The following is a 26,730-nucleotide window of genomic DNA, read 5'->3' as shown; positions in this document are numbered from 1 at the left end:
GAGAGAGAGAGGTATAGCTGAGGTGCTGAGCAGTATGTAGGTCTCTGGGTCTTGTGTTTCGTATAAGGGGGATTATCTAGTTAAAGTCTGACCCCGGAATCTGCAGACAGGTCACACAGACAGACATTCCCACCGTTCAGATATGGCCTCGGCTGGATAGCTGTCTCTCGGACTCAATCCACCTCCACTTGACCCCCGCGGGTCAGACTTAATATGGCCCGCCCAGAGCCAGATGTGTGCCGGAGTCTGAGTGGAGCGACCCATTTCTGTCACACAGCGGGGGTGTTTCTGCAGAGGGATAGAAAACAGGTACACACTGCCCATATCTTTATACATTTTTTTGGGAGCGCCCCCTCCCCTACTCTTTTCTCTCTTTTCTCTCTTTTCTCTCTCATTCTCTCTCCTCTCTCTCTCTCTCTCTCTCTCTCTCTCTCTCTCTCTCTCTCTCTCTCTCTCTCTCTCTCTCTCTCTCTCTCTATTCTCTCTCTCTCTCTCTCTCTCTCTCTCTCTCTCTCTCTCTCTCTCTCTCTCTCTCTCTCTCTCTCTCTCTCTCTCTCTCTCTCTCTCTCTCTCTCTCTCTCTCTCTCTCTCAGACAGACGTTGTTTCAGAGTTTGATGACCAATTATGTGTAAGTATCTGTAACTACCAGATGATTGCGAGGTGAAATGATGTTAAGCCAGTGAATGGTTGAACCCAAGCCCTAATCCGACGGTTTTGCCCCGCTTCAAAGCAATCGGGCCAGCTTCATTGTGATTGGCCGAGGGATTGGAGCGCTCAGAGATGAAAGTTTCGTCCAGAATGCTAATTAGAAGTCAGACCGAACTGCGATCGCTATAGCAACAGTTTCACTGATTGAGTGTGTGTGTGTTTGATGATTGAGAGAGAGGGTCTAAACTTTCCAACCTGTCTAAACAGTTCTCTCACAAAATTTGTATTATCTTACCAAACACTGGAGGGAAAATTGGACAGCATCATCCATATTCATCATTTCAGAATTATTTTGTTTAGATTGAAAGCAAACACTATCGTGTTTGAATTAAGTGTTTGGTTGATTTTCTCATATTTATTGGTGAGGGAGGAGGCTTTTGGAAACAACAGACATAAAACATTGACCAGTATCATAACATTTTATCGGTACGTTAAAATCTTACAGGTTCCTAATCTCGGTTAACCCAGAACTAAAATCTTGCATAATTTGGTAGGATGCTCGACACCAATTATGTTTACGTAGTCTGTCCACGAGAGATTAACAGGTCCCTCACAGCTCTCCTCAAAGTTATTTCAGCACTATGTTACAGTTCGTCATGTGGAAAGGACATGGTGATTTGGATTAAAGCAAATAAATCAAAGAAGTAAAGTGAAGCAATTCCTTAGATAGAGGGACTGTAAAGAAACCCATGTGGAAACTAGACCAAACGGTCTGACAATGAACAGACTCCTTCAAATGGAAACAGCTCCATACACAATCAAGGAAGTCTCTATAATCCTCTCTCAACCTCAGCTCTGAGAGAAATAAACAAAATGCCATAAAGCCCTCCTTATCCCTCAATAACCATCCCCTTTAACTCCATAATCACTGCTCTCTAGGGAACCAGCCATGTGTGTGCATCTGTGCAGTGTGTGTGTGTGTTTGTGTGTGCGTGCAGCCGTTTGTGTGTGCGTGTGTTTGTGTATGTGTGTATCTCCTCCTGTGATGTCCGACTGGTCCCAGCTTGACACAGATGGGTCCGTTTAGCTGCCACCCACATCTGTAATTTAACCTCATTCATTCCTCCCTCGCTTTTTAACTCTCTTTATCCTCATTTGTCGCTTTGTTTTTCTAAATGCTGAAATACAAAGAGAGACAGAGAGAAAGAGACAGAGAAAGAGACAGAGAGAAAGAGACAGAGAGAAAGAGACAGAGAGGAGACAGAGAGAAAGAGACAGAGAGAAAGAGACAGAGAGAAGGAGACAGAAAGAGACAGAGAGAAAGAGACAGAGAGAAGGAGACAGAAAGAGACAGAGAGAAAGAGACAGAGAGAAGGAGACAGAAAGAGACAGAGAGAAAGCGACAGAGAGAAGGAGACAGAAAGAGACAGAGAGAAAGAGACAGAGAGAAAGAGACAGAGAGAAGGAGACAGAGAAAGAGACAGAGAGAAAGAGACAGAGAGAAGGAGACAGAGAAAGAGACAGAGAGAAGGAGGCAGAGAGAAAGAGAGTTGGCCTTGAGTAGAACACAATCTGCCTTGCCATCCAGCCCAGAAGCCTGTACACAGGACATAGAGATTCCCCTAGCCTGGTCACTTGGTCTGTAAAAACAACTGGCCCTACCTATGACATAAACTCCTAAGTTGTGTCCTATCTTGCCCCCCTCTGTGGTAGTCTAGTCCCAGCTGTTGAAGGGCCAATGGATGTAAAGCAGCTGAGGGGGACTCTGTTTCATTCTGTTTTAGTACTCAAGGCTTTGGGTGAAATGCGTTGAGCCTTTGCCTGCTTGTCGGCCCGTCAAGTTAAATTACCCTAAAAATCAGAGCATTGGCTTCCTAGTCACAAACTCCCTCGTCTTTCTCTCTCCTGTCCTCACTTTCCCTCCAGTTTAATATGCATCCCATCCAAGTCAAATGACAGGGAAAATTTCACAGTTTCACTGACCAGAAAATTACGCCTGTGTGTGAGGTTTGAATGTTGAAATGTGATATGTGTTCCTCAATCAGTAGTCTATACAATGAGGTGGTCTGTGTATCTCCTCACCCCAAATTAGATTCATACTGAGATGGCTCGTTGTGTGTGTGTGTGTGTGTGTGTGTTTGTGTGAGTGCGTGTGCGTCTCTGCATACATGCGCTTGTGTGTATGTGTGTGTGCACGCGCACGTGTGTGTTTTAGCCTGGCTGTCTGCTTCCCCTTTGGTCTCTGAAACGCTATGAAACCACGCTGGTTTATTTTCCTTTCCTTGAAGGAATAGAAATGTTTTCTCTCTCATGCGAGAAGTGTTCTCAGTTACTGCTCTGAGCACGAGTGGAAACAGATGATGGGAGACAAAGTAGCTATGTTCTCTCTCTCTCTCTCTCTCTCTCTCTCTCTCTCTCTCTCTCTCTCTCTCTCTCTCTCTCTCTCTCTCTCTCTCTCCCCCTCTCTCTCTCTCTCTCTCTCTCTCTCTCTCTCTCTCTCTCCCTCTCTCTCTCCTCTCTCTCTCCCTCTCTCTCTCTCTCTCCTCTCTCTCTCTCTCTTTCTCTCTCTCTCTATCTCTCTCTCTCTCTCTCTTTCTCTCTCTCTCTCTCCCTCTCCTCTCTCTCTCTCTCTCTCTCTCTCTCTCTCTCTCTCTCTCTCTCTCTCTCTCTCTCTCTCTCTCTCTCTCTCTCTCTCTCTCTCTCTCTCTCTCTCTCTCTCTCTCTCTCTCTCTCTCTCTCTCTCTCTCTCTCTCTCTCTCTCTCTCTCTCTCTCTCTCTCTCTCTCTCTCTCTCTCTCTCTCTCTCTCTCTCTCTCTCTCTCTCTCTCTCTCTCTCTCTCTCTCTCTCTCTCTCTCTTTCTCTCTCTCTCTATCTCTCTCTCTCTCTTTCTCGCTCTTTCTCGCTCTCTCTCCCTCTTTCTCTCTCGCTCTCTCATACACACACACAGACACACTTAAACTCTTGAACACACTGCACGTGGACATGCAAATACACATGTATGAAAACATGCATACACATGCACGTACACACACTATTATGTGATTACTGAAATGTATACAAATGTTTAGTCAATTAAACACACACACACAAGACACACACACACACACACACCCTGACACGGCCGCCCCCACCACCCCCCCCAACCCCCAACCCTCTAACCCCCTCTCTCCCTTCCTCCCCCTCTCTCTATCTCTGCAGTGGGAAGAGATCAGTGTGATGGATGAGAGGAACACTCCCATGCGTACATACCAAGTGTGTAACGTGATGGAGGCCAGTCAGAATAACTGGTTGAGGACGCGACACATCGCCCGCGACGGAGCCCAGCGCGTCTACATCGAGATCAAGTTCACCCTCCGAGACTGTAACAGCCTGCCTGGAGTACCTGGCACCTGCAAAGAGGTCCGTCTGCTCATGGTTTACATTACTCTGTCCTGCCATGTCAACAATATTCTCCTTGCTTTATGTTTGATGAAAGTCATGGTTGACCGAAACATCACGTTTTGAATCCTAGCCTAAACAGTGTACTATTTTAAGAGAGTGTCACACATGCAAAAGAGGTGATCTTTCCAATGGAATATACTTAGGCATAACAAAACGTACAATATTCATCAAATATAAATGTCAATTTTTGTGTTTTCCATCCAGACGTTCAACATGTTCTACTATGAGTCTAACAACGCCAACTTGTGGTTCATCAAGGAGAGTCAGTACGTCAAGATAGACACCATCGCTGCTGATGAGAGCTTCACACAGGTCAGTGGAAACACACTCTGAACGTAGATTCACATACAATTTACATACTACTTACTACACATGTGGCAAAAACAGAACTGTGAAATAAAGCCTGACTATATCTAGTTTCTATGTGGTTGAAATAAAGCCTGACTACATCTTGTTTCTAGGTGGATGAAATAAAGCCTGACTACATCTTGTTTCTAGGTGGATGAAATAAAGCCTGACTACATCTTGTTTCTAGGAGGATGAAATAAAGCCTGACTACATCTTGTTTCTAGGTGGATGAAATAAAGCCTGACTACATCTTGTTTCTAGGTGGATGAAATAAAGCCTGACTACATCTTGTTTCTAGGTGGATGAAATAAAGCCTGACTACATCTTGTTTCTAGGTGGATGAAATAAAGCCTGACTACATCTTGTTTCTAGGTGGATGAAATAAAGCCTGACTACATCTTGTTTCTAGGTGGATGAAATAAAGCCTGACTACATCTTGTTTCTAGGTGGATGAAATAAAGCCTGACTACATCTTGTTTCTAGGTGGATGAAATAAAGCCTGACTACATCTTGTTTCTATGTGGAGTAAATAAAGCCTGACTACATCTTGTTTCTAGGAGGATTAAAAAAAGCCTGACTACATCTTGTTTCTATCCCTGTAGGTGGATGTGGGAGATCGTGTGATGAAGCTTAACACAGAGGTGCGTGACATCAGTAACCTGAGTAAGAAGGGGTTCTATCTGGCCTTCCAGGACCTGGGGGCCTGCATCGCTCTGGTCTCTGTCAGGATCTTCTACAAGAAGTGTCCCCTCACCGTGCTCAACCTGGCCCAGTTCCCCGACACCGTCACGGGGGGCGACTCAGCCCTGGTGGAAGTGCGAGGGGTGTGTGTGAGCGCCTCCGAGGAGTTTGAGACCCCCAGGATGTACTGTAGCGCGGACGGGAGCTGGCTGGTGCCCATCGGGAGGTGTGTGTGCAAGCCGGGGTACGAGGAGCATGAGGATGGCTGCCAACGTAAGTTATAATGTGTGTGTGTGTGTGTGGTGGCTTGTGTTTATGGTGTAGGTCTGGATAAGAAGAACACAATGACCTGTCACAATGTGAATGGATACGATGTTTATAATGTGTGTGTATTCGTGATTAACCAACATGATTAAATTGTTAATTAAATCAGCTGTGTAGTGCTAGGGCAAAAACCAAAACGTCCACGTGGGGGGGTTGGGGGGTTGTGCCATGACCGAGTTTGGGAAACCCTGCCTTATGGGTCCTATTAGATGGGTCCTAGTGCCCTGTGGGTCCTGTTAGATGGGTCCTAGTGCCCTGTGGGTCCTGTTAGATGGGTCCTAGTGCCCTGTGGGTCCTGTTAGATGGGTCCTAGTGCCCTGTGGGTCCTGTTAGATGGGTCCTAGTGCCCTGTGGGTCCTGTTAGATGGGTCCTAGTGCCCTGTGGGTCCTGTTAGATGGGTCCTAGTGCCCTGTGGGTCCTGTTAGATGGGTCCTAGTGCCCTGTGGGTCCTGTTCAATCTAGATATTTTATTTATTTCACCTTTATTTAACCAGGTAAGCCAGTTGAGAACAAGTTCTCATTTACAACTGCGACCTGGCCAAGATAAAGCAAAACAGTGCGATAAAAACAACAACAATACAGAGTTACATATGGAATAAACAAAACGTACAGTCAATAACACAATAGAAAATCTATATAGTGTGTGCAAATGTAGTAAGTTATGGAGGTAAGGCAATAAATAGGCCATAGTGCAAAATAATTACAATTTAGTATTAACACTGGAGTGATAGATGTGCAGAAGATGATGTGCAAATAGAGATACTGGGGTGCAAATGAGCAAAATAAATAACAATGTAAATAACAATATGGGGATGAGGTAGTTGGGTGGGCTAATTACAGATGGGCTGTGTACAGGTGCAGTGATCGGTAAGCTGCTCTGACAACTGATGCTTAAAGTTAGAGAGGGAGATAAGTGTCTCCAGCTTCAGAGATTTTTGCAGTTCGTTCCAGTCATTTGCAGCAGAGAACTGGAAGGAATGGCGGCCAAAGGAGGGGTTGGCTTTGGGGATGACCAGTGAGATATACCTGCTGGAACGCATACTACGGGTGGGTGTTGCTATGGTGACCAATGATCTAAGATAAGGCGGGGATTTGCCTAGAAGTGATTTATAGATGACCTGGAGCCAGTGGGTTTGGCGACGAATATGTAGTGAGGGCCAGCCAACGAGAGCGTACAGGTCACCATGATGGATAGTATATGGGGCTTTGGTGACAAAACGGATGGCACTGTGATAGACTACATCCAATTTGCTGAGTAGAGTGTTGGAAGCTATTTTATAAATGACATCGCTGAAGTCAAGGATCGGTAGGATAGTCAGTTTTATGAGGGCAAGTTTAGCAGCATGAGTGAAGGAGGCTTTGTTGTGAAATAGGAAGCCGATTCTAGATGTAACTTTGGATTGGAGATGCTTAATGTGAGTCTGGAAGGAGAGTTTACGGTCTAACCAGACACCTAGGTATTTGTAGTTGTCCACATATTCTAAGTCAGACCCGCCGAGAGTAGTGATTCTAGTCGGGCGGCAGGTGCAAGCAGCGTTCGATTGAAGAGCATGCATTTAGTTTTACTAGCGTTTAAGAGCAGTTGGAGGCCACGGAAGGAGTGTTGTATGGCATTGAAGCTTGTTTGGAGGTTTGTTAACACAGTGTCCAGTGAAGGGCCAGATGTATACAAAATGGTGTCGTCTGCGTAGAGGTGGATCTGAGAGTCACCAGCAGCAAGAGCGACATCATTGATATACACAGAGAATAGAGTCGGCCCGAGAATTGAACCCTGTGGCACCCCCATAGAGACTGCCAGAGGTCCAGACAACAGGCCCTCCGATTTGACACATTGAACTCTATCTGAGAAGTAGTTGGTGAACCAGGCGAGGCAGTCATTTGAGAAACCAAGGCTATTTAGTCTGCCAATAAGAATGCGGTGATTGACAGAGTCAAAAGCCTTGGCCAGGTAGATGAAGACGGCTGCACACGACTGTCGATCGCGGTTATTATATCGTTTAGGACCTTGAGCGTGGCTGAGGTGCACCCATGACCAGCTCGGAAACCAGATTGCATAGCGGAGAAGGTACGGTGGGATTCGAAATGGTCGGTGATCTGTTTGTTAACTTGGCTTTCAAATACTTTCGAAAGGCAGGGCAGGATGGATATAGGTCTGTAACAGTTTGGATCTAGAGTGTCACCCCCTTTGAAGAGGGGGATGATCGCGGCAGCTTTCCAATCTCTGGGGATCTCAGACGATACGAAAGAGTGGTTGAACAGGCTAGTAATAGGGGTTGCGACAATTTCGGCGGCTAATTTTAGAAAGAAATGGTCCAGATTGTCTAGCCCAGCTAATTTGTAGGGGTCCAGATTTAGCAGCTCTTTCAGGACGTCAGCTATCTGAATTTGGGTGAAGGAGAAGCGGGGGGGGGGGGGGGGGTGCAGAGCTGGTAGCCGGGGTAGGGGTAGCCAGGTGGAAAGCATGGCCAGCCGTAGCAAAATGCTTATTGAAATTCTCGATAATCGTAGATTTATCAGTGGTGACAGTGTTTCCTAGCCTCAGTGCAGTGGGTAGCTGGGAGGAGGTGCTCTTATTCTCCATGGACTTTACAGTGTCCCAAAACTTTTTGGAGTTAGTGCTACAGGATGCAAATTTCTGTTTGAAAAAGCTAGCCTTTGCTTTCCTAACTGATTGTGCATATTGGTTCCTGACTTCCCTGAAAAGTTGCATATCGCGGGTGCTGTTCGATGCTAATGCAGTACGCCACATGATGTTTTTGTGCTGGTCAAGGGCAGTCAAGTATGGGGTGAACCAGGGGCTATATCTGTTCTTAGTTCTGAATTTTTTGAATGGGGCATGCTTATTTAAGATGGAGAGGAAAGCACTTTTGAAGAACATCCAGGCATCCTCTACTGACGGAATGAGGTCAATATACATCCAGGATACCCGGGCCAGGTCAATTAGAAAGGCCTGCTCGCTGAAGTGTTTTAGGGAGCGTTTGACAGTGATGAGGGGTGGTCGTTTGACCGCGGACCCATTACGGACGCAGGCAATAAGGCAGTGATCGCTGAGATCCTGGTTGAAGACAGAGGAGGTGTATTTAGAGGGTAAATTAGTCAGGATGATATCTATGAGGGTGCCCATGTTTACGGCTTTAGGGTTGTACCTGGTAGGTTCCTTGATAATTTGTGTGAGATTGAGGGCATCTAGTTTAGATTGTAGGATGGCTGGGGTGTTAAGCATATCCCAGTTTAGGTCACCAAGCAGTACGAACTCTGAGGACAGATGGGGGACAATCAATTCACATATGGTGTCCAGGGCACAGCTGTGGGCTGAGGGGGGTCTGTAGCAAGCGGCAACAGTGATATACTTATTTCTGGAGAGGTGGATTTTTAGAAGTAGAAGCTCAAACTGTTTGGGCACAGACCTGGATAGTATGATAGAGCTCTGCAAGCTATCTCTACAGTAGATTGCCACTATGCCCCCTTTGGCAGTTCTATCTAGACGGAAAATGTTGTAGTTGGGGATGGAAATTTCAGAGTTTTTGGTGGTCTTCCTAAGACAGGATTCAGACACTGCTAGAACATCAGGGTTGGCGGAGTGTGCTAACGCAGTGAGTAACTCAAACTTTGGGAGGATGCTTTTTATGTTAACATGCAAAAAACCAAGACTTTTACGGTTACAGAAGTCAACAAATGATAGCGCCTGGGGGGTAGGAGTGATACTGGGGGCTACAGGGCCTGGGTTAACCTCTACATCACCAGAGGAACAGAGGAGGAATAGAATAAGGATACGGCTAAAGGCTTTAAGAACTGATCTTCTAGTGCGTTGGGTACAGAGAATAAAAGGGGCTGATTTCCAGGCGTTGTAGAATAGATTCAGGGCATTATGTACAGACAAGGATATGGAAGGATATGAGTACAGTGGAGGTACACCTAAGCGTTGGGTAACTATGAAAGAGATAGCATCACTGGAGGTACCGATTGAGCCGGTCTCCGCGTGTATGGGGGGTGGGACAAAGGAGCTCTCTGAGGCTGGTTGAGCGGGACTGGGGATTCTACAGTGAAATTGTATAATAAGAACTAACCCAAACAGCAATAGACTAGGCATATTGACATGGGAGAGAGGCATGACGCAATCACAGGTGTTATTCGAGAGGGCTAAGACAACAACTGGTAATGGCGACGAAAGTTTGGGCTGATGCTAAACAGATAAACAGGATGGGGTACCGTGTAAAGGAACAGTCCAGCAGGCATTAGCTGTGTATCTGAGTGATCATAAGGTCCAGTGAACAGCAATAGGTAAGTCCGGGAGCAGTTCGTAGGCTGCTACAGCACAGGCGAGCAGGAGGCATGGGTGATGATTACGTGTGCTAGCGGGCCGGGGCTAGCAGATGGATCTTCGTGGTCGTCGCAACGGGAAGCCTGTTGAAACCACATCAGACAATTACGTCGGCAGACCAGTCGTGATGGATCGACGGGGCTCCATGTCGACACTAGGAGGTCCCGTCCGGTTGACAGAGAGGTACATAGCCGGGAGATGGGCCTGGCTCGAGGCTAGCTCAAGGATCACTGGTACGTCGGGACAGTGGTGATTAGCCAACAACAGCCATTCGGTTGCAGCTAGCTAGTTGCGATGGTCCGGTGTTAAGGTCCAGTGATTCCGGCAGAAAATCCAATATGCTCTGGGTCGATAGCACGCTGTACAGACTGGCCGATAATTGTCCAGGCTAGAGCTGGCTGGTAGGTAGTGCAGGCCACGGACAGTGGTGAAGACCGCTAACGGTGGCTAATAGCTAGTTAGCTGGCTAGCCGTAGGTTCTTGATAAAAATAAAGAAATAATAGAATCCGTTCCACATTGGGTGAGACGGGTTGCAGGAAAGTATATTTAGTTAAAGGATGGAAAGTGAGATGCTGCTGAGGGGAGGACGGCTCATAATAATGGCTGGAACGGAGAAAATGGAATGGCATCAAACACCTGGAAACCAGGTTTGATGTATTTGATACCATTACACTGATTCTGCTCCAGCCATTACCACGAGCTCATCCTCCCCAATTAAGGTGCCACCAACCTCCTGTGGTGTGTACAATACTGTAGTTCGAATGGAGAACCTGTGCCAGAGAGAATCTGAATACAGAGAGACGGCAGCTCTGTGGGAAACAATGTGGTTTAGCAGGACGGAATGATAATGACTGTGGGTATGTGGGTTACTACACCCTGCTGTGTACGCTGTGTGTGTGTGTGTGTGTGTGTGTCAGAGTTTTAGGAACCCCCTATGCAGCGAGGATAATGTTGATAGAGAGGTTGGGAGTTGCTCGGAGGCAGTTTGTGTTGTGAGTGTGCGTACATGAGTGTGTGTGTGTGTATAGATTTGTATGTGTGAGTGTGTGAGGAAAAGTATGAGTCAGAACTAAGTGAATGTTCCATTATTCCCTCTGTAGAGTGGAGGAGAGGGGATGCCTCAGGTTGCAGAGTATTGAGTTGTAAAACTCCACAGATCTGTGTGTGTGTGTGTGTGTGTGTGTGTGTGTCCCCTTGCTAGAGGCTGTCTAAGGCTCAGTTGTGAGAACTAAACCCCATGATACTGTATGTAGGTAGGCTATTTGTTTCTCCAGTAAAATTCAGCACAACATGCACAAGCTTTCTCACCAGTTCTTTGGGAATATAGACTACTGCCGTTTTGGTTCTGGTGCTCAAAAGTCCCTAGGAGGCTAATAGAATAACAACAATTATTGCTTGGTGCCTTTCATTGTGAGATTATCATTCTGGCAGATTGTGGCAGATTACTATAGTGGACTGACCACAGTTTTACTGCTTCTTAACATTATTTTACGATCCCACAGTAAAACTTTATTGAAACTCCAGGTCCGCCTTTGACCTTTAGTGACCTCATCAGTCTGTTGTGTGACTCATTCCTGTCCAGAGAGAATAAATGAGCCAAACAAAGCACCTTTAAGAAGCTACCTTTAACTCAATAACTGTGTGTGTGTGTGTGTGTGTGTGTGTGTGTGTGTGTGTGTGTGTGTGTGTGTGTGTGTGTGTGTGTGCGTGTGTGTGTGTGTGTGTGTGTGTGTGTGTGTGTCTGTGTGTGTGTGTGTCTGTGTGTGTGTGTGTGTGTGTGTTGGACTGGAGACATAATGATGTAGCCTTATTGACAGCCAGGGTCAGGGGTCAGGAGATATATGTCTGTGTCCCTAATCTAAAGCCATGAGTTAGAGCTAGGTGCCACTGTGTGTGCAGGGAATGGCTGAGAGACACAGAGAGAGAGAGGAGGATATGCAGTTCATGCTTCTGCTATTCTTATAAGTTTATACCGAATAACACGTCTCTTGTTTTGTGTTTTGAAGTTGAGCTCTTACCTGTGTGTTAAAGTGACATACACTACATGACCAAAAGTATGTGGACACCTGCTTGTCGAACATCTCATTCCAAAATCATGGGCATTAATATGGAGTTGGTCCCCCCTTTGCTGCTATAACAGCCTCCACTCTCCTGGGAAGGCTTCCCACTAGATGTTGGAACATTGCTGCAGGGACTTGCTTCCATTCAGCCACAAGAGCATTAGTGAGGTCCGGCACTGATGTTGGGCAATTAGTCCTGACTCGCATTCGGCGTTCCAATTCATCCCAAAAGTGTTCGATGGGGTTGAGGTCAGGGCTCTGTGCAGGCCAGTCAAGTTCATCCACACCGATCTCGACAAACCATTTCTGTATGGACCTTGCTTTGTGCACGGGAGCATTGTCATGCTGAAACAGGAAAGGGCCTTCCCCAAACTATTTCCACAAAGTTGGAAGTACAGAATCGTCTAGAATGTAATTGTATGCTGTAGATTTCCCGTCACTAGATCTAAAGGGCCTAGCCCGAACCATGAAAAACAGCCCCAGACCATTATTCCTCCTCCACCAAACGTTACTGTTGGTACTGTGCATTAGGGCAGGTAGCGTTCTCCTGGCATCTGCCAAACCCAGATTTGTCCGTTGGACTGCCAGATGGTGAAGCGTGATTCATCACTCCTGAGAATGCGTTTCCACTGCTCCAGAGTCCAACGGCAGCGAGCTTTACACCACTCCAACCGACGCTTGGCATTGCGCATGGTGATCTTGTTTGTGGCTGCTCGGCCATGTAAACCCATTTCCTGAAGCTCCTGTCGAACAGTTCTTGCGCTGATGTTGCTTCCAGAGGCAGTTTGAAACTCGGTTGTGAGCGTTGCATCCGAGGACAGACAATATTTACACTCGGCGGTCCCGTTCTGTGAGCTTGTGTGGCCTACCACTTCGTGGCTGAGCCGTTGTTGCTCCTAGACATTTCCACTTCACAATAACAGCACTTACAGTTGACTGGGCAGCTCTAGCAGGGCAGAAATTTGACAAACGGACTTGTTGGAAAGGTGGCATCCTGTGACGGTGCCACGTTGAAAGTCACTGAGCTCTTCAGTAAGGCCATTCTACTGCCAATGTTTGTCTATGGAGATTGCATGGCTGTGTGCTCGATTTTATACACGGCTGAAATAGCCAAATGCGATAATTTGAAGGGATGTCCACATACCTTTGTATGTATAGTGTACCAATAAAAACTGGATACATCTTAGGCATCAATAGGTCGTTGCATTGTAACTACATTGACTATTGTTTGGTGATGTTCAATGTCATATCTCTTAAAAGAACATCTAAACATTAAGAATGACTTAGTCAATAATCACTCAGCTTTTAACAAAGAGGTCTGGAGGACACAAAGAGACGTGACACCCCTGTGTAACGTTCTAATTTGTCCCCAGGAGAACAGGCACAATGCTTTTATGCTTTTAGGGCTAACGCCCCGCTCCAAACAAAAAAAGGTTTTTGCCCTGCTTTCACACACAGAGCTTCTGAAGAGCTTCCACTGGGAAAACTAAGGTTACACTGACTCACTAATGCATTTGAATCAGTCTTTCTCTCTTTCTGTTTCTCTCTCCACCATACTCTCTCGCTCTCTCTCTGCTCCTCTCCCTCACTGTCTCTCATTCTACCTCTCGCTCCAACCCCTTTCTCATCCCTCCCTTCCTCCCCCTCTCCCCCCTCTCTCCTCTCTTTTGTACTGTGTGAGGTGTTCATGGAATCATTTAGCTCCCGTCCCTGTCAGACACCCAAACACCAGATTCCTCCAATTATATATACACTGAACAAAATATAAACGCAAGTCGCTCTGGATAAGAGTGTCTGCTAAATGACAAAAAAATTAATAAATAAAATGTAAAGTGTTGGTCCTATGTTTCACGAGCTGAAAAAAAATATCCCTGTTTTCCATATGCACATTTCTCTCAAATGTTGTGCACAAATTTGTTTACATCACTGTTAGTGAGCATTTCTCCTTTGCCAAGATAATCCATCCACCTGACAGGTGTGGCATATCAAGAAGCTGATTAAATAGCATGATCATTAAACAGGTGCACCTTGTGCTGGGGAAAATAAAAGGCCACTCTAAAATGTGCAGTTTTGTCACATAACACAATGACACAGATGTCTCAAGTTTTGAGGGAGCATGCAATTGGCATGTTGACTGCAGGAATGTCCACCAGAGCTGTTGCCAGAGAATCCAATGTTCATTTCTGTAGAATAAGCCACCTCCAACTTAGTTTTAGAGAATTTGGCAGTACGTCCAACCGGCCACACAACCGCACACCACGTGTAACCACACCAGCCCAGATGGTAGACAGCGTGTATGGTGTCAGGTGGGCGATCGGTTTGCTGATGTGGATTTTGTGACCAGAGTTCCCCATGGTGGCGGTGGGGTTATGGTATGGGCAGGCATAAGCTACGAACAATGAACACAATTGCATTTTATCGATGGCAACTTGAATGCACAGAGATACTGTCACAAGATCCTGAGGCCCATTGTCGTGCCATTCAAATGCCGCCATCACCTCATGTTTCAACATGATAATGCACGGCCCCATGTCGCAAGGATCTGTACACAATTCCTGGAAGCTGAACATTTATTTCCCAGTTCTTCCATGGCCTGCAAACTCACCAGACATGTCACCCATTGAGCATGTTTGGGATGCTCTGGATCGACGTGGACGACAGTGTGTTCCAATTCCTGCCAATATCCAGCAACTTCGCACAGCCATTGAAGAGGAATGGGACAACATTCCACAGGCCACAATCAACAGCCTGATCAACTCTATGCAAAGGAGATGTGTTGTGCTGCATGAGGCAAATGGTGGTCACACCAGATACTGACTGGTTTTCTGATCCACGCCCCTACCTTTTTTCAAAGATATCTGTATTCCCAGTCATGTGAAATCCAAAGATTAGGGCCTAATGAATTGATTTGAATTGACTGATTTCCTTTTATTAACTGTAACTCAGTAAAATCTTTGAAATTGTTGCATATGGTGTTGATATTTTTGTTCATTGTAATATATTATCTTTCCCAATTGGCTCGGTTTTTCAATTGTTTTGTAACGGTAATACTGCCCTTCCCCCTCCTCTCCCTTCACTTTATCAATTTGCATCTACCTCTCCCACACACAGCCAAGCAAGAGAGAGAGAGAGAGAGAGAGAGAGAGAGAGAGAGAGAGAGAGAGAGAGAGAGAGAGAGAGAGAGAGATGGTGGGGATCTCCCTCTCTTAAACTTACTCTTACTGCCCCTTCTCCCCTATGCTCTCTCTCTCTCTCTCTCTCTCTCTCCTTCTCTCTCTCCCCTTCTCTCTCTCCTCTCTGTCTCCTTCTCTCCCTCTCCCTTCTCTCTCTCTCTCCTTCTCTCTCTCCCTTCTCTCTCTCTCTCTCTCTCTCTCTCTCTCTCTCTCTCTCTCTCCTTCTCTCCCTCTCTGTCTCCCTCTCTCTCTCTCTCTCTCTCTCTCTCTCTCTCTCTCTCTCTCTCTCTCTCTCTCTCTCTCTCTCTCGCTCTCCTTCTCTCCCTCTCCCTCTCTCTCTCTCTCTCTCTCTCTCTCTCTCTCTCTCTCTCTCTCTCTCTCTCTCTCTCTCTCTCTCTCTCTCTCTCTCTCTCTCTCTGTCTCCTTCTCTCCCTCTCCTTCTCTCTCTCTCTCCTTCTCTCTCTCCCCTTCTCTCTCTCCCCCTCTCTCTCTCTCTCTCTCTCTCTCTCTCTCTCTCTCTCTCTCCCTCTCTGTCTCCCTCTCTCCCTCTCTCTCTCTCTCTCTCTCTCTCTCTCTCTCTCTCTCTCTCTCTCTCTCTCTCCCTCTCTCTCTCTCTCTCTCTCTCTCCTTCTCTCTCTCCTTCTCTCTCTCTCTCTCTCTCTCTCTCTCTCTCTCTCTCTCTCTCTCTCTCTCTCTCTCTCTCTCTCTCTCTCTCTCTTTCTCTCTCTCCCTCTGTCGGTTGTGTCACTAAGGGGCTTGGGGACCTCTGGACTGATGATTCTGCACTCCCCCTCTTTAAACATTTATGAGCTCTTTCTCTCCCTTTCTTTCTCTTTTTCGTAAAGCCAAAACGAAACAGACTTAGTAACAGTAACGGGACGGGTGCATGTGTTTTTAGTCGCATTAAAAATGTAACGATCCCGGCAGTCTGAGTCGGGTCCTGTCTGTGGACTAGTTTTTCTGCTCGGGATCTCCAGTTTCCCGAGGGTTCTGGAACGCTCCGGGGAGCTCTCTTGATTTCCGCACCTGCATCCCATCAGCAATCTGCACACCTGGTCCTGATCATCACCCTTCTTAGGCTCTGGCCTAACATCCATTCCCTGCCGGATCGTTAGCCATGAACATCACTCGTCCGGAACCTTCATCCAACCTCTGCCTGGTGGTCGGCGGCTGCCGAGCCATGATGGGATCAACCACTGCACCCCCAACAACTAATCAACGCCGCCCGCTCTGTTCCCTGGATTATTCAGCATCACTCTTGAATTTGTAAATAAACACTCACCTTCGTTTCAACTTACCTTGTCCTGGTCTGCTTCTGGGTTCTGGCTTTGTAACTCGTGACAGAACGATCCGGCCAGTAATGAACCCAGCGGACCTGGACTCTGTTCGCCATGCCATTACCCATCAGGAGAAGATGTTGGGCCATCATAGCACGGTACTACAGGAGATCGCGTTGTCAGTTCGGAACCTTTCTACCGGTCTGACGGAGGTCCAGAACCAACGCAAGTTTCCGGTGGAGGATCCACTACCGGTTTCACCCATCTCGCCTGCCGCTTCTGGAGCTGTGTCCTTCCGTGAGCCCAAGGTTCCGACGCCGGATAAATATGAGGGGGAGCTGGGAAGATGCCGTTCCTTCCTTATGCAGTGTGGATTAGTGTTCGATCTACAGCCCTACTCTTATGCCACAGACAAGGCTAGGATAGCCTTTGTGATTGAGTTGCTGCGTGGTCGAGCGCTGGAGTGGGCTTCAGCCGTTTGGGAACGACAAGACCCCTGCATGGCTTCATACCAGGGGTTCACGGCCGAGATGAGGAAGCTCTTCGACCATTCCGTCCGAGGGAGGGACGCAGCTAGGCGCCTGTTTTCGCTTCACCAAGGAACTCGCAGCGTGGCCGACTTCGTGATCGAGTTCAAGACGTTGGCTGTGGAGAGTGGGTGGAATGAGGAGTCTCTGCAAGCGGCCTTTTACCAGGGTCTGTCGGAGCAGCTCAAGGATGAGTTGATCTCCTATCCGAGCCTAGTGACCTGGACGGCTTGGTAGCCTTGTCTATTCGGGTGGATAATCGAGTCCGAGAGCGAAGGAGGGAGAAGCAATGGGGTCCGTCCAATCGATCAGCTTCTCAGTTCCCAGTCGGGTCGGGTGGTGGACCAGAACACGTCGATCATTCTCCACCACAAAGGATTAGTGGAGAGGTCCTCTCTCCCGATTCTGAACCCATGCAAGTGGGGCGGCACGGGTTAACCAAGGAGGAGCGTCAACATAGACGTAAGACCAACTGCTGCCTCTACTGTGGTAGCTCGGGACATTACATCTCCACTTGTTCCCGGCGGTCGTCAAACTGCCCGGCTCGCTAAAGTTGGGAGGACTTTTAGCGAGCCAGTTTCAACCTCTCAGTACCTCTGTCAGACCCCGTTTCCGGCTACCCTTGTGAACAGGAATCAGAGCTTAGCGATTAACGCTTTTATCGATTCAGGTGCCGATGGAAGCTTTCTTGATGCCGAGTTGGTGGAACAGCTGGGGCTTTCCAAGGAGCAATTGCCGGAAGCCATTGAAGCGACCACTCTGAACGGCAGTAGTCTGGCACGTATCACGATGAGGACTGAACCGGTTAAGATGCTGTTGTCGGGGAATCATTCGGAGATGATTTCATTCTTCATTCTGCCGTCTTCCCATGTTCCTCTGGTCCTTGGATACCCCTGGTTGAAGGAACACAATCCCACGTTCGATTGGGTGACGGGCAAGGTAACGAGTTGGAGCCTTGATTGTCATGCTAACTGTCTCAAGACTGCCTGTCCCCATTCGGTTCCCAGTCAGGTGATTGAGGCTAAACCCCCAGATTTGTCCCTGGTTCCCGAGACATATCACGATTTGGGGAAAGTGTTCAGTAAGCAGAAGGCTCTGTCACTCCCTCCCCACCGACCATATGATTGTGCCATCAACCTGTTCCCTGGAGCTGTCTACCCCAAGGGAAGGTTATACAGTATCTCCCGCCCTGAACGTGAGGCTTTGGAGACCTACATCAAGGAGTCCCTAGCTGCTGGTCTCGTTCGTCCCTCGTCATCACCCCTGGGGGCAGGATTCTTCTTTGTGGGAAAGAAGGATGGCTCTCTTCGACCGTGTATTGATTATCGGGGGTTGAATGACATCACGGTCAAGAACAAGTATCCCCTGCCCTTGATGAGTTCTGCCTTCGACTCCTTACAGGGTGCTACGGTGTTCACCAAGTTAGACCTACGCAATGCGTATCACATGGTCCGGATCAGAGAGGGAGACGAGTGGTTGACGGGTTTCAATACACCGATGGGTCACTTCGAGTATCAGGTGATGCCGTTTGGACTGACCAATGCTCCAGCGGTATTCCAGAGTATGGTGAACGACGTCCTGAGAGATATGATCGGTCTCTTTGTGTTTGTTTACCTGGATGACATTCTGATCTTCTCGAAGGAACCTTCCGACCACGTCCAGCATGTCCGGCAGGTTCTGCAGCGATTGTTGGAGAATCGCCTGTTCGTGAAGGCCGAGAAGTGCGAGTTTCACGCCCACACGACATCCTTTCTCGGGTACATCATCTCCAGGGGAGAGATTAGGATGGACCAGGAGAAGGTTAGAGCGGTTCTGGAATGGGCCCAGCCCGGTACGAGATTGCAGCTCCAGAGATTTTTTGGGGTTTGCGAATTTCTACCGCAGATTCATCCGGGATTACAGCCGTGTGGCCGCTCCGTTAACTGCCTTGACTTCCAGTATCAGGAGCTTCAAGTGGAATCCGGAGGCGGATCGAGCGTTTCTGGATTTGAAGAGGCGATTCACCAACGCACCGATTCTCTCTCAACCGGACACGGCCCGTCAGTTCGTCGTTGAAGTGGACCGCGTCTGATGTGGGAGTTGGCGCCATCCTGTCGCAGCGATGCTCCACGGACAGTAAACTCCATCCCTGCGCCTACTACTCTCGTCGCCTTTCGCCTGCGGAGAGGAATTACGATGTGGGTAACCGGGAGCTTCTCGCGGTGAAACTTGCCTTGGAGGAGTGGCGCCACTGGTTGGAGGGCGGAGCAACCGTTTATTGTCTGGACTGACCACAAGAATCTTGCTTACGTGCAATCGGCTAGACGTCTCAACTCCCCGTCAGGCCAGGTGGTCGTTGTTTTTCGGACGATTCAATTTTTTCCCTGACGTTCCGACCTGGATCTAAGAACGGCAAGGCGGACGCCTTGTCTCGGATGTTCTCCAAGACGGAGGAGAGTGGGTCCAAGACCGAGACAATTCTCCCCCGGAACTGCGTCGTGGGAGCTGTTAGGTGGAAGATTGAGGAGGAGGTGATGGCGGCTCTTCGGACGCAGCCCGGTCCCGGTAACGGTCCACCCGGTCGGTTGTTTGTGCCTGAGTCGGTTCGTCCTGCGGTCCTCAAATGGTCCCACGCCAGCAAGATGGCTTGTCACCCTGGCGTGGCTCGGACGATGGCGTTTCTTCGCAGACGTTTTTGGTGGCCTGCCATGGCCGAGGATACTCGGGGTTATGTGGCTGCCTGTCCAGTGTGTGCGCAGAATAAGGGTACCAATCGGCCCAGCTCTGGACTACTTCACCCCCTTCCTATTCCCCGGCGACCATGGTCGCATCTGGCCCTGGACTTTGTCACTGGGTTGCCCGCTTCTGAGGGGAACACGGTCGTTCTGACTATCGTGGACAGATTCAGCAAGTTCGCCCACTTTGTGCCAATTGCCAAGCTTCCCTCTGCCTCGGAGACGTCCGAGATCCTGGTTAGGGAGGTTTTCAGGGTCCACGGGTTGCCCAGTGATATCGTTTCCGACCGTGGCCCTCAGTTTACCTCTGCTGTCTGGAAGTCCTTCTGTTTGGCCATTGGAGCTACAGTCAGTCTCACATCTGGTTTTCACCCCCAATCTAATGGTCAGGCGGAGAGAGCCAACCAGAAGATGGAATCCACGCTACGCTGCCTGGCCTCTTCCAACCCCACCTCCTGGGTCTCTCAGTTGCCTTGGGTTGAGTATGCCCACAATACTCTCCCTACATCTGCCACTGGGATGTCTCCCTTCCAGTGCCTGTATGGCTACCAACCTCCCTTGTTCCCTTCTCAGGAGAAGGAGCTCTCAGTGCCTTCTGTTCAGGCCCATATTCGTCGTTGCCACCGGACCTGGCATCGGGCCAGAAAGGCACTCCTTAGAGTTTCGGACAGGTATCAGCTCCAGGCGAATCGTCGCCGGATCCCCGCTCCCACCTACACCATCGGAGATAGGGTCTGGTTGGCCACACGGGATCTTCCTTTACGGACTGAGTCTAGGAAGTTGTTACAAGTTCATTGGTCCGTTTGTGGTGGAGAAGGTGATCAATCCGGTGGCAGTTCGACTCAAACTCCCGAGGACGCTCAGAGTCCATCCCACCTTTCATGTCTCCTGCCTCAAGCCTGTTTTCCTCAGTCCTCTGTTGCCTCCTCCGCCTCCTCCTCCTCCTCCTCGGATGATCGGAGGTGGTCCTGCCTACACGGTGCGACGCATCATGGATTCCAGACCGGCGGGGCCGGGGTTTCCAGTATCTCGTGGACTGGGAGGGTATGGTCCTGAAGAGAGGAGTTGGATTCCGCGGCGACAGATCCTAGATGCTGACCTCATCCGTGACTTCTACCGCCTCCATCCTGGCGCTCCGGGAGTCCGCCCGGTGGCGTTCGTCGGAGGGGTACTGTAACGATCCCGGCAGTCTGAGTCGGGTCCTGTCTGTGGACTAGTTTTTCTGCTCGGGATCTCCAGTTTCCCGAGGGTTCTGGAACGCTCCGGGGAGCTCTCTTGATTTCCGCACCTGCATCCCATCAGCAATCTGCACACCTGGTCCTGATCATCACCCTTCTTAGGCTCTGGCCTAACATCCATTCCCTGCCGGATCGTTAGCCATGAACATCACTCGTCCGGAACCTTCATCCAACCTCTGCCTGGTGGTCGGCGGCTGCCGAGCCATGATGGGATCAACCACTGCACCCCCAACAACTAATCAACGCCGCCCGCTCTGTTCCCTGGATTATTCAGCATCACTCTTGAATTTGTAAATAAACACTCACCTTCGTTTCAACTTACCTTGTCCTGGTCTGCTTCTGGGTTCTGGCTTTGTAACTCGTGACAAAAAATGTGTTTACTGTGTAAAGTATAGGTCAAAGGAGATATAATGTTGAGAGCTCTCTCTCTTTCCATCTCTCTCTTTTTCTTTGTTAGTCACCCTCCATTTCTCTCTATACGCTTTCTATGTCTGTTTTTTTCACCCTCGCTCTATCTCCCTCTCTGCTCTCCTATTGGCTGAAAAGCCTACATTCACATGAAACCATCCTCATCTGCCCTGTTGCTGGAGTTACATAATCGTCATTCACACACACATACACACGCACACACACCACACCACACAAACACACACACACACATCCCCGCCAACACATTCTTCACCTATCTTCTTGTGACTCTTTTATACCCACATACAGTATATCCATCCTCCCATCATGGTGTGCATCACCTCTCTTTCTCTCTCCCTCATTATCTCCTCCCTCTTTTCTCCATCTGTATCCCTCCTCTCGGTCTCTCCTCCCTTCCTCCCACTTTCTCCCTCTCCTTCTCCCTCACTCTCGCACTCTCCTGTCTCCCTCTCTATCCTTCTCCGTGTGTCAGTGCGTCTTTCTGTCTGTGAGCAGTGAGCAGTGAGCAGTGAGCAGTGAGCAGTGAGCAGTGAGCAGTGAGCAGTGAGCAGTGAGCAGTGAGCAGTGAGCAGTGTGTGTGGATGTTGCTGCAGCCTGTGGGTCTGTGGTAGTTTAACCCCTGGGGGACCACAGAGAAGGACCACGCTGTAGAGCTGTCTGGACCTGACAGCACCACTTACTGAACCACTAGACAGAGAGGAGAGAGGGAGGAGAGAGGGAGGAGAGGAGAGATGAGAGATGGTGGAAAGAGGGAGGAGAGGAGAGATGAGAGAGGGAGGAGAGGAGAGATGAGAGAGGGAGGAGAGGAGAGGAGAGGAGAGGAGAGGAGAGGAGAGGAGAGGAGAGGAGAGGAGAGGGAGAGGAGAGGAGAGGAGAGGAGAGAGGGACAGACCTTTCATCCACAACAGCCCCTGCCCCATCTCTCTGGCTCCTCTTTCTGTCTCTTTCTCTTTCTCCCTCTCTCTCTCCTTCTTTCTCTCTTTCTCTTTCTCTTTCCCTCTCTCTCATCCCTCCTCTGTCTCTGTAGTGATTGACGGTGGGAAAGGAGAATGTAGGTCAGGGTGATGTGAAATCCATAGCTGTTTGTCTGACTGTCTGACTGTCTGTCTGTCTGTCTCTGTCTCTGTCTCTGTCTCTGTCTCTGTCTCTGTCTCTGTCTCTGTCTCTGTCTCTTACTCTGTCTCTGTCTCTATCTCTATCTCTATCTCTGTCTCTGTCTCTGTCTCTGTCTCTGTCTCTGTCTCTGTCTCTGTCTCTCTCTCTCTCTCTCTCTCTCTGTCTGTCTGTCTGTCTGTCTGTCTGTCTGTCTGTCTGACTTACTCTGTCTGTCTGTGTCAGTGTCAGTGTCAGTGTCAGTGTCAGTGTCAGTGTCAGTGTCAGTGTCTGTCTCTGTCTCTGTCTCTGTCTCTGTCTCTGTCTCTGTCTCTGTCTCTACTTATTACTTCATCAGTCTATCTCAGTGTTGCACACTTACCTTAAACGTGGGGTTTATAGATGTACACCTGCTTGTCCAGACCTCGTTCTGGTAAACAGATAATGTTAACATGGCTATTGGGACCTATTAGCTTTGTTTGTGTTCCTCTCTGTGACAGACATTAGAGTCGAACTATGGATCAGGTAGGTGAAAGCAATAAACCTACTTGTCTCAGATCCTCCAAGTGTCGTGAACAAACCCAGTCCTAATGTCAATACAGGCTGGTTCTTCACTACCGTCCTTTAACAAAAGGCAATGGGAATTCAATCAAATGTCTCCTTGTCAGATGTTCATTCAATCAAACTTGGGCTGGATAACATAGCAACAGCTTAACATTAATCTCACTGTCACCTTCTTCTCCACTATCACTTTATATCAGCGGCTACAAGACTGTTTTGCTGGTACAGACTGGGATATGTTCCAGGATTCATCCGATAGCATAGTAAGTGTATAGACAGGGCTTTTATTCTACCCACAGAAACACATACAAGGCCCTCCCTCGTCCTCCCTTTGGCAAAATCTGACCATGACTCCATTCTCCTGCTTCCTGTTTACAAACAAAAGCTCAAACGGGAAGTACCAGTGATGCGCTCAATACGGAAGTAATCAGACAAAGCAGACGCGAGGCTACAAGGCTGTTTTGCAAACTGGGATATGTTCCTGGATTCATCCGATAACATTGAGGAGTTTACCACAACAGTCACGGACTTCATCAATAAGTGCACAGATGATGTCGTCCCCACAGTGACTGTAAGAACGTTCCCAACCAAAAACCATGGATTACAGGCAACATCCACGCTGGGCTAAAGGCTAGAGCTACCGCTTACAAGGAACGGGACACGGACATGGACGCATAAAAGAAAGCCCACTACGACCTCTGACGAAACATCAAACATGCAAAAGGCAATATAGGAGGAAGGTGAAATCGTATTACACCGGCTACGACGGTCGTTGTATGTGGCAGGGCTTGCAGACGGTAACGGATTACAAAGGGAAACCCAGCCATGAGTTGCCCAACGATGCAGAACTCCCAAATGAGCTAAATGCCTTTTATGCTCGCTTATAGGAATATAACACTGTGCCTTGCGTGAAAGCGGATGACTGTGTGATCTCGCACTTCGTGGCTGATGTGAGAAAAAAGTTTAAACTGGTTAACAATCACAAGGCCACCGGGCCAGACGGAATACTTCGGCGCGTTCTCAAAGCATCACCAGCTGGCAAGTGTCTTCACAGATGTTTTCAATCTATCCTTGTCCCAGTCTGTAATCCCCACTTGTTTCAAACTGACTATCATTGTCCCTGTTCCCAAGAGCTCCAAGGTAACCTGCCTAAATGACTATCGCCCTGTAGCACTCACATCTGTAATTATGAAGTGCTTTGAAAGGCTGGTCATGACACACATCAACACCATCATCCCAGACACCCTAGATACACTCCAATTCGCATACTGCCCCAACAGATCCACAGACGACGCACTCTCAATTGCACTTCACACTGCCCTCTCCCATCTGGACAAGAGGAGAAATAACTATGTGAGAATACTGTTCATAGACTACTGCTCAGCGTTCAACACCTTAGTCCCCTCCAAGCTCATCACCAAGCTAGGGACCCTGAGACTGAACCTCTCCCTCTGCAACTGGATCTTGGACTTCCTGACAGCCGGCCTCAGGTGGTGAGGGTAGGCAACAACCCTTCTGCCACGCTGACCCTCAACACGGGGGACCCTCAGGGGTGTGTGCTTAGTCCCCTCCTGTACTCCCTGTTCACCCACAACTGCGTGGCCACGCAGGACTCCAACACCATCATCAAGTATGACGATGGTGTTTGACGACGCTGTTTGGCCTAATCACAGACGACTATGAGTCAGCCTACAGGGAGGAGGTCAGAGACTTAGCAATGTGGTGTCAGGACAACAACCTCTTATCTCAACATCAGTAAGACCAAGGAGCTGATCGTGGACTATAGGAGAAAGAGGGGAGAGCACACCCCCATCCACATCGACGGAGCTGTTGTGGAGCGGGTCAAGAGCTTCAAGTTCCTGTGCGTCCACATCACTAAGGACCTAACATGGTCCACACACACCTGCACAGTCGTGAAGAGGGCACGGCAGTGCCGCTTCCCCCTCAGGAGGCTGAAAAACTTTGGCATTGGCCCTCGGATCCTCAAAAAGTTCTACAGCTGCACCATCGAGAGCATCTTGACTGGCTGCATCAACGATTGGTATTGCAAATGCACCGCCTTTGACCGCAAAGCTCTACAGAGGGTATTGCTGACAGCCCAGTACATCACTGGGGCCAAGCTCCCTGACATCCAGGACCTCTATCAGGCGGTGCCGGAGGAAGGCCCAGAAAATTGCCAAAGACTCCAGCTACTCAAGCCATGGACTGTTCACTCTGCTACCATACGGCAAATGATACCGGAGCATCGGCTCTGGGACCAACAGGCTCTGAGACAGCTTCTAACCCCAAGCCATAAGACTGCTAAATAGCCAGACTGCTAAATAGTCAATTAAGGGACCCAAACTATCTGCACTGACTCTATCTGGTACTGACCCTACGCACACTCACGAGACAATATATACAAACCATATACACACTCACACACATAACACACACACAGACTGACACAACACATTGCTCCATTCTTGTGTATGTTATTTTATTGCTCTTGTGTTACTATTTTATTTATATTTTTAAACTGCATTGTTGGTAAAGTCTATACCAGTTGTATTCAGTTCATGTGGCAAAAATGTTTTTTGGGCATTTAACATCTGAGAATACTGCCTTCGTGAAATAATGAAAAAGTGCACACACACACACAGACACACACACACGCACACACACACACACACACACACATATGCACAAACCAGTGGAGGCTGCTGAGGGGAGAACGGCAATAATAATGTCTGGAACGCAGCAAATGGAATGGCATCAAACACCTGGAATCCATGTGTTTGATGTATTTGAAACCATTCCACTGATTCCGCTCCAGTCATTACCACGAGCCCATCCTCCCCAATTAAGGTGCTACCAACCTCCTGTGACACACACACACACACTCTTTATATCTCATAAGAGGATTGTTTTCCCTTTGTGAGGTAATGAAAGGGTTGGCGTAGAAAACAGATGTAGGAACAAGGTTAATCTAGAGACCTGTGAAAGACATTGGGCTCATTTAGACACAGCTCAGAGTGTGTATGTGTGTATGTGTGTGTGTGTGATCTTTAAATCATGTCTCGTTTACTACCTGTCTAACAGTGCTACGTCTCTCTCTATACTTGCTGAAGGAGGTCTGTATTCACGTGTGTGCGGTAGTTCTGGCCAATCAGTAAAACCCACCTGAGCACTTTTATGTTGATCTGAGAGACCTTTCAAGGTCTCCGTCACCGAACAGTTAAAACACCACTCATTTACAAAAAAAAAGTTATTCATGTAGGCTACACAGTCACGCAAAATCATCCCGTTGTCCCGCATTTGGCCATTTTAATTATGGTCACCCTACTCCCTCCGTGTGTGTGTGCGTGTGCCTGCCTCACTGCCTGCGTGCCTCCCTGTGTGCATGTGTGTGTGTGTGTGTGTTTGTGTGTGTGTGTGTGTGTGTGTGTGTTTGTGTGTGTGAGTGTGTTAAAGGCTTTAGGCATTAGGCTGTTGAAGTGTTGATCAGCAGGGAGGTTTTACCCTGGACCAGATGTTACTATAGGAGAAAAGGACAGAAAAACAGGGTTAAACAAAAGCCCCTTGAACATCGATTTACCACTCTATCTCTCTACGTGTGTGTGTGTCTCTTTGTGTGTGTGTCTGTGTGTGTGTGTGTGTGTGTCTCTGTGTGTGTGTGTCTCTGTGCCTGTGTCTCTGTGTGTGTGTCTCTGTGTGTGTGTGTATCTCTGTGTGTGGGTGTGTCTCTGTGTGTGTGTCTCTGTGTTTGTGTGTCTCTGTGTGTGTGTGTGTGTGTGTCTCTGTGTGTTTCTCTGTGTGTGTCTCTGTGTGTGTCTCTGTGTGTGTCTCTGTGTGTTTCTCTGTGTGTGTCTCTGTGTGTGTGTGTGTGTGTGTGTCTCTGTGTGTTTCTCTGT

General features: G+C 48.4%; 1 protein-coding gene across 3 annotated transcripts in view; it reads left to right on the top strand.

Annotated features, from left to right (window-relative positions):
- LOC121535539 (ephrin type-A receptor 3-like) overlaps window positions 1–26,730 on the top strand; it is a 163,319-nt gene that overhangs the window by 30,896 nt on the left and 105,693 nt on the right. For all 3 annotated transcript variants that reach the window (XM_041842712.2, XM_041842711.2, XM_041842713.2), the window contains exons 3-5: window positions 3,848–4,048; window positions 4,295–4,402; window positions 5,041–5,392. In XM_041842712.2, the coding sequence (XP_041698646.2) occupies window positions 3,848–4,048; window positions 4,295–4,402; window positions 5,041–5,392 (661 nt within the window). The remainder of the gene's footprint in view (window positions 1–3,847; window positions 4,049–4,294; window positions 4,403–5,040; window positions 5,393–26,730) is intronic.

Source organism: Coregonus clupeaformis, chromosome 21 (genome assembly GCF_020615455.1).
Source record: "Coregonus clupeaformis isolate EN_2021a chromosome 21, ASM2061545v1, whole genome shotgun sequence".
In the NCBI taxonomy this organism is placed as follows: Eukaryota; Metazoa; Chordata; class Actinopteri; order Salmoniformes; family Salmonidae; genus Coregonus; species Coregonus clupeaformis.
This window is presented reverse-complemented; position numbering and strand designations above follow the sequence as displayed.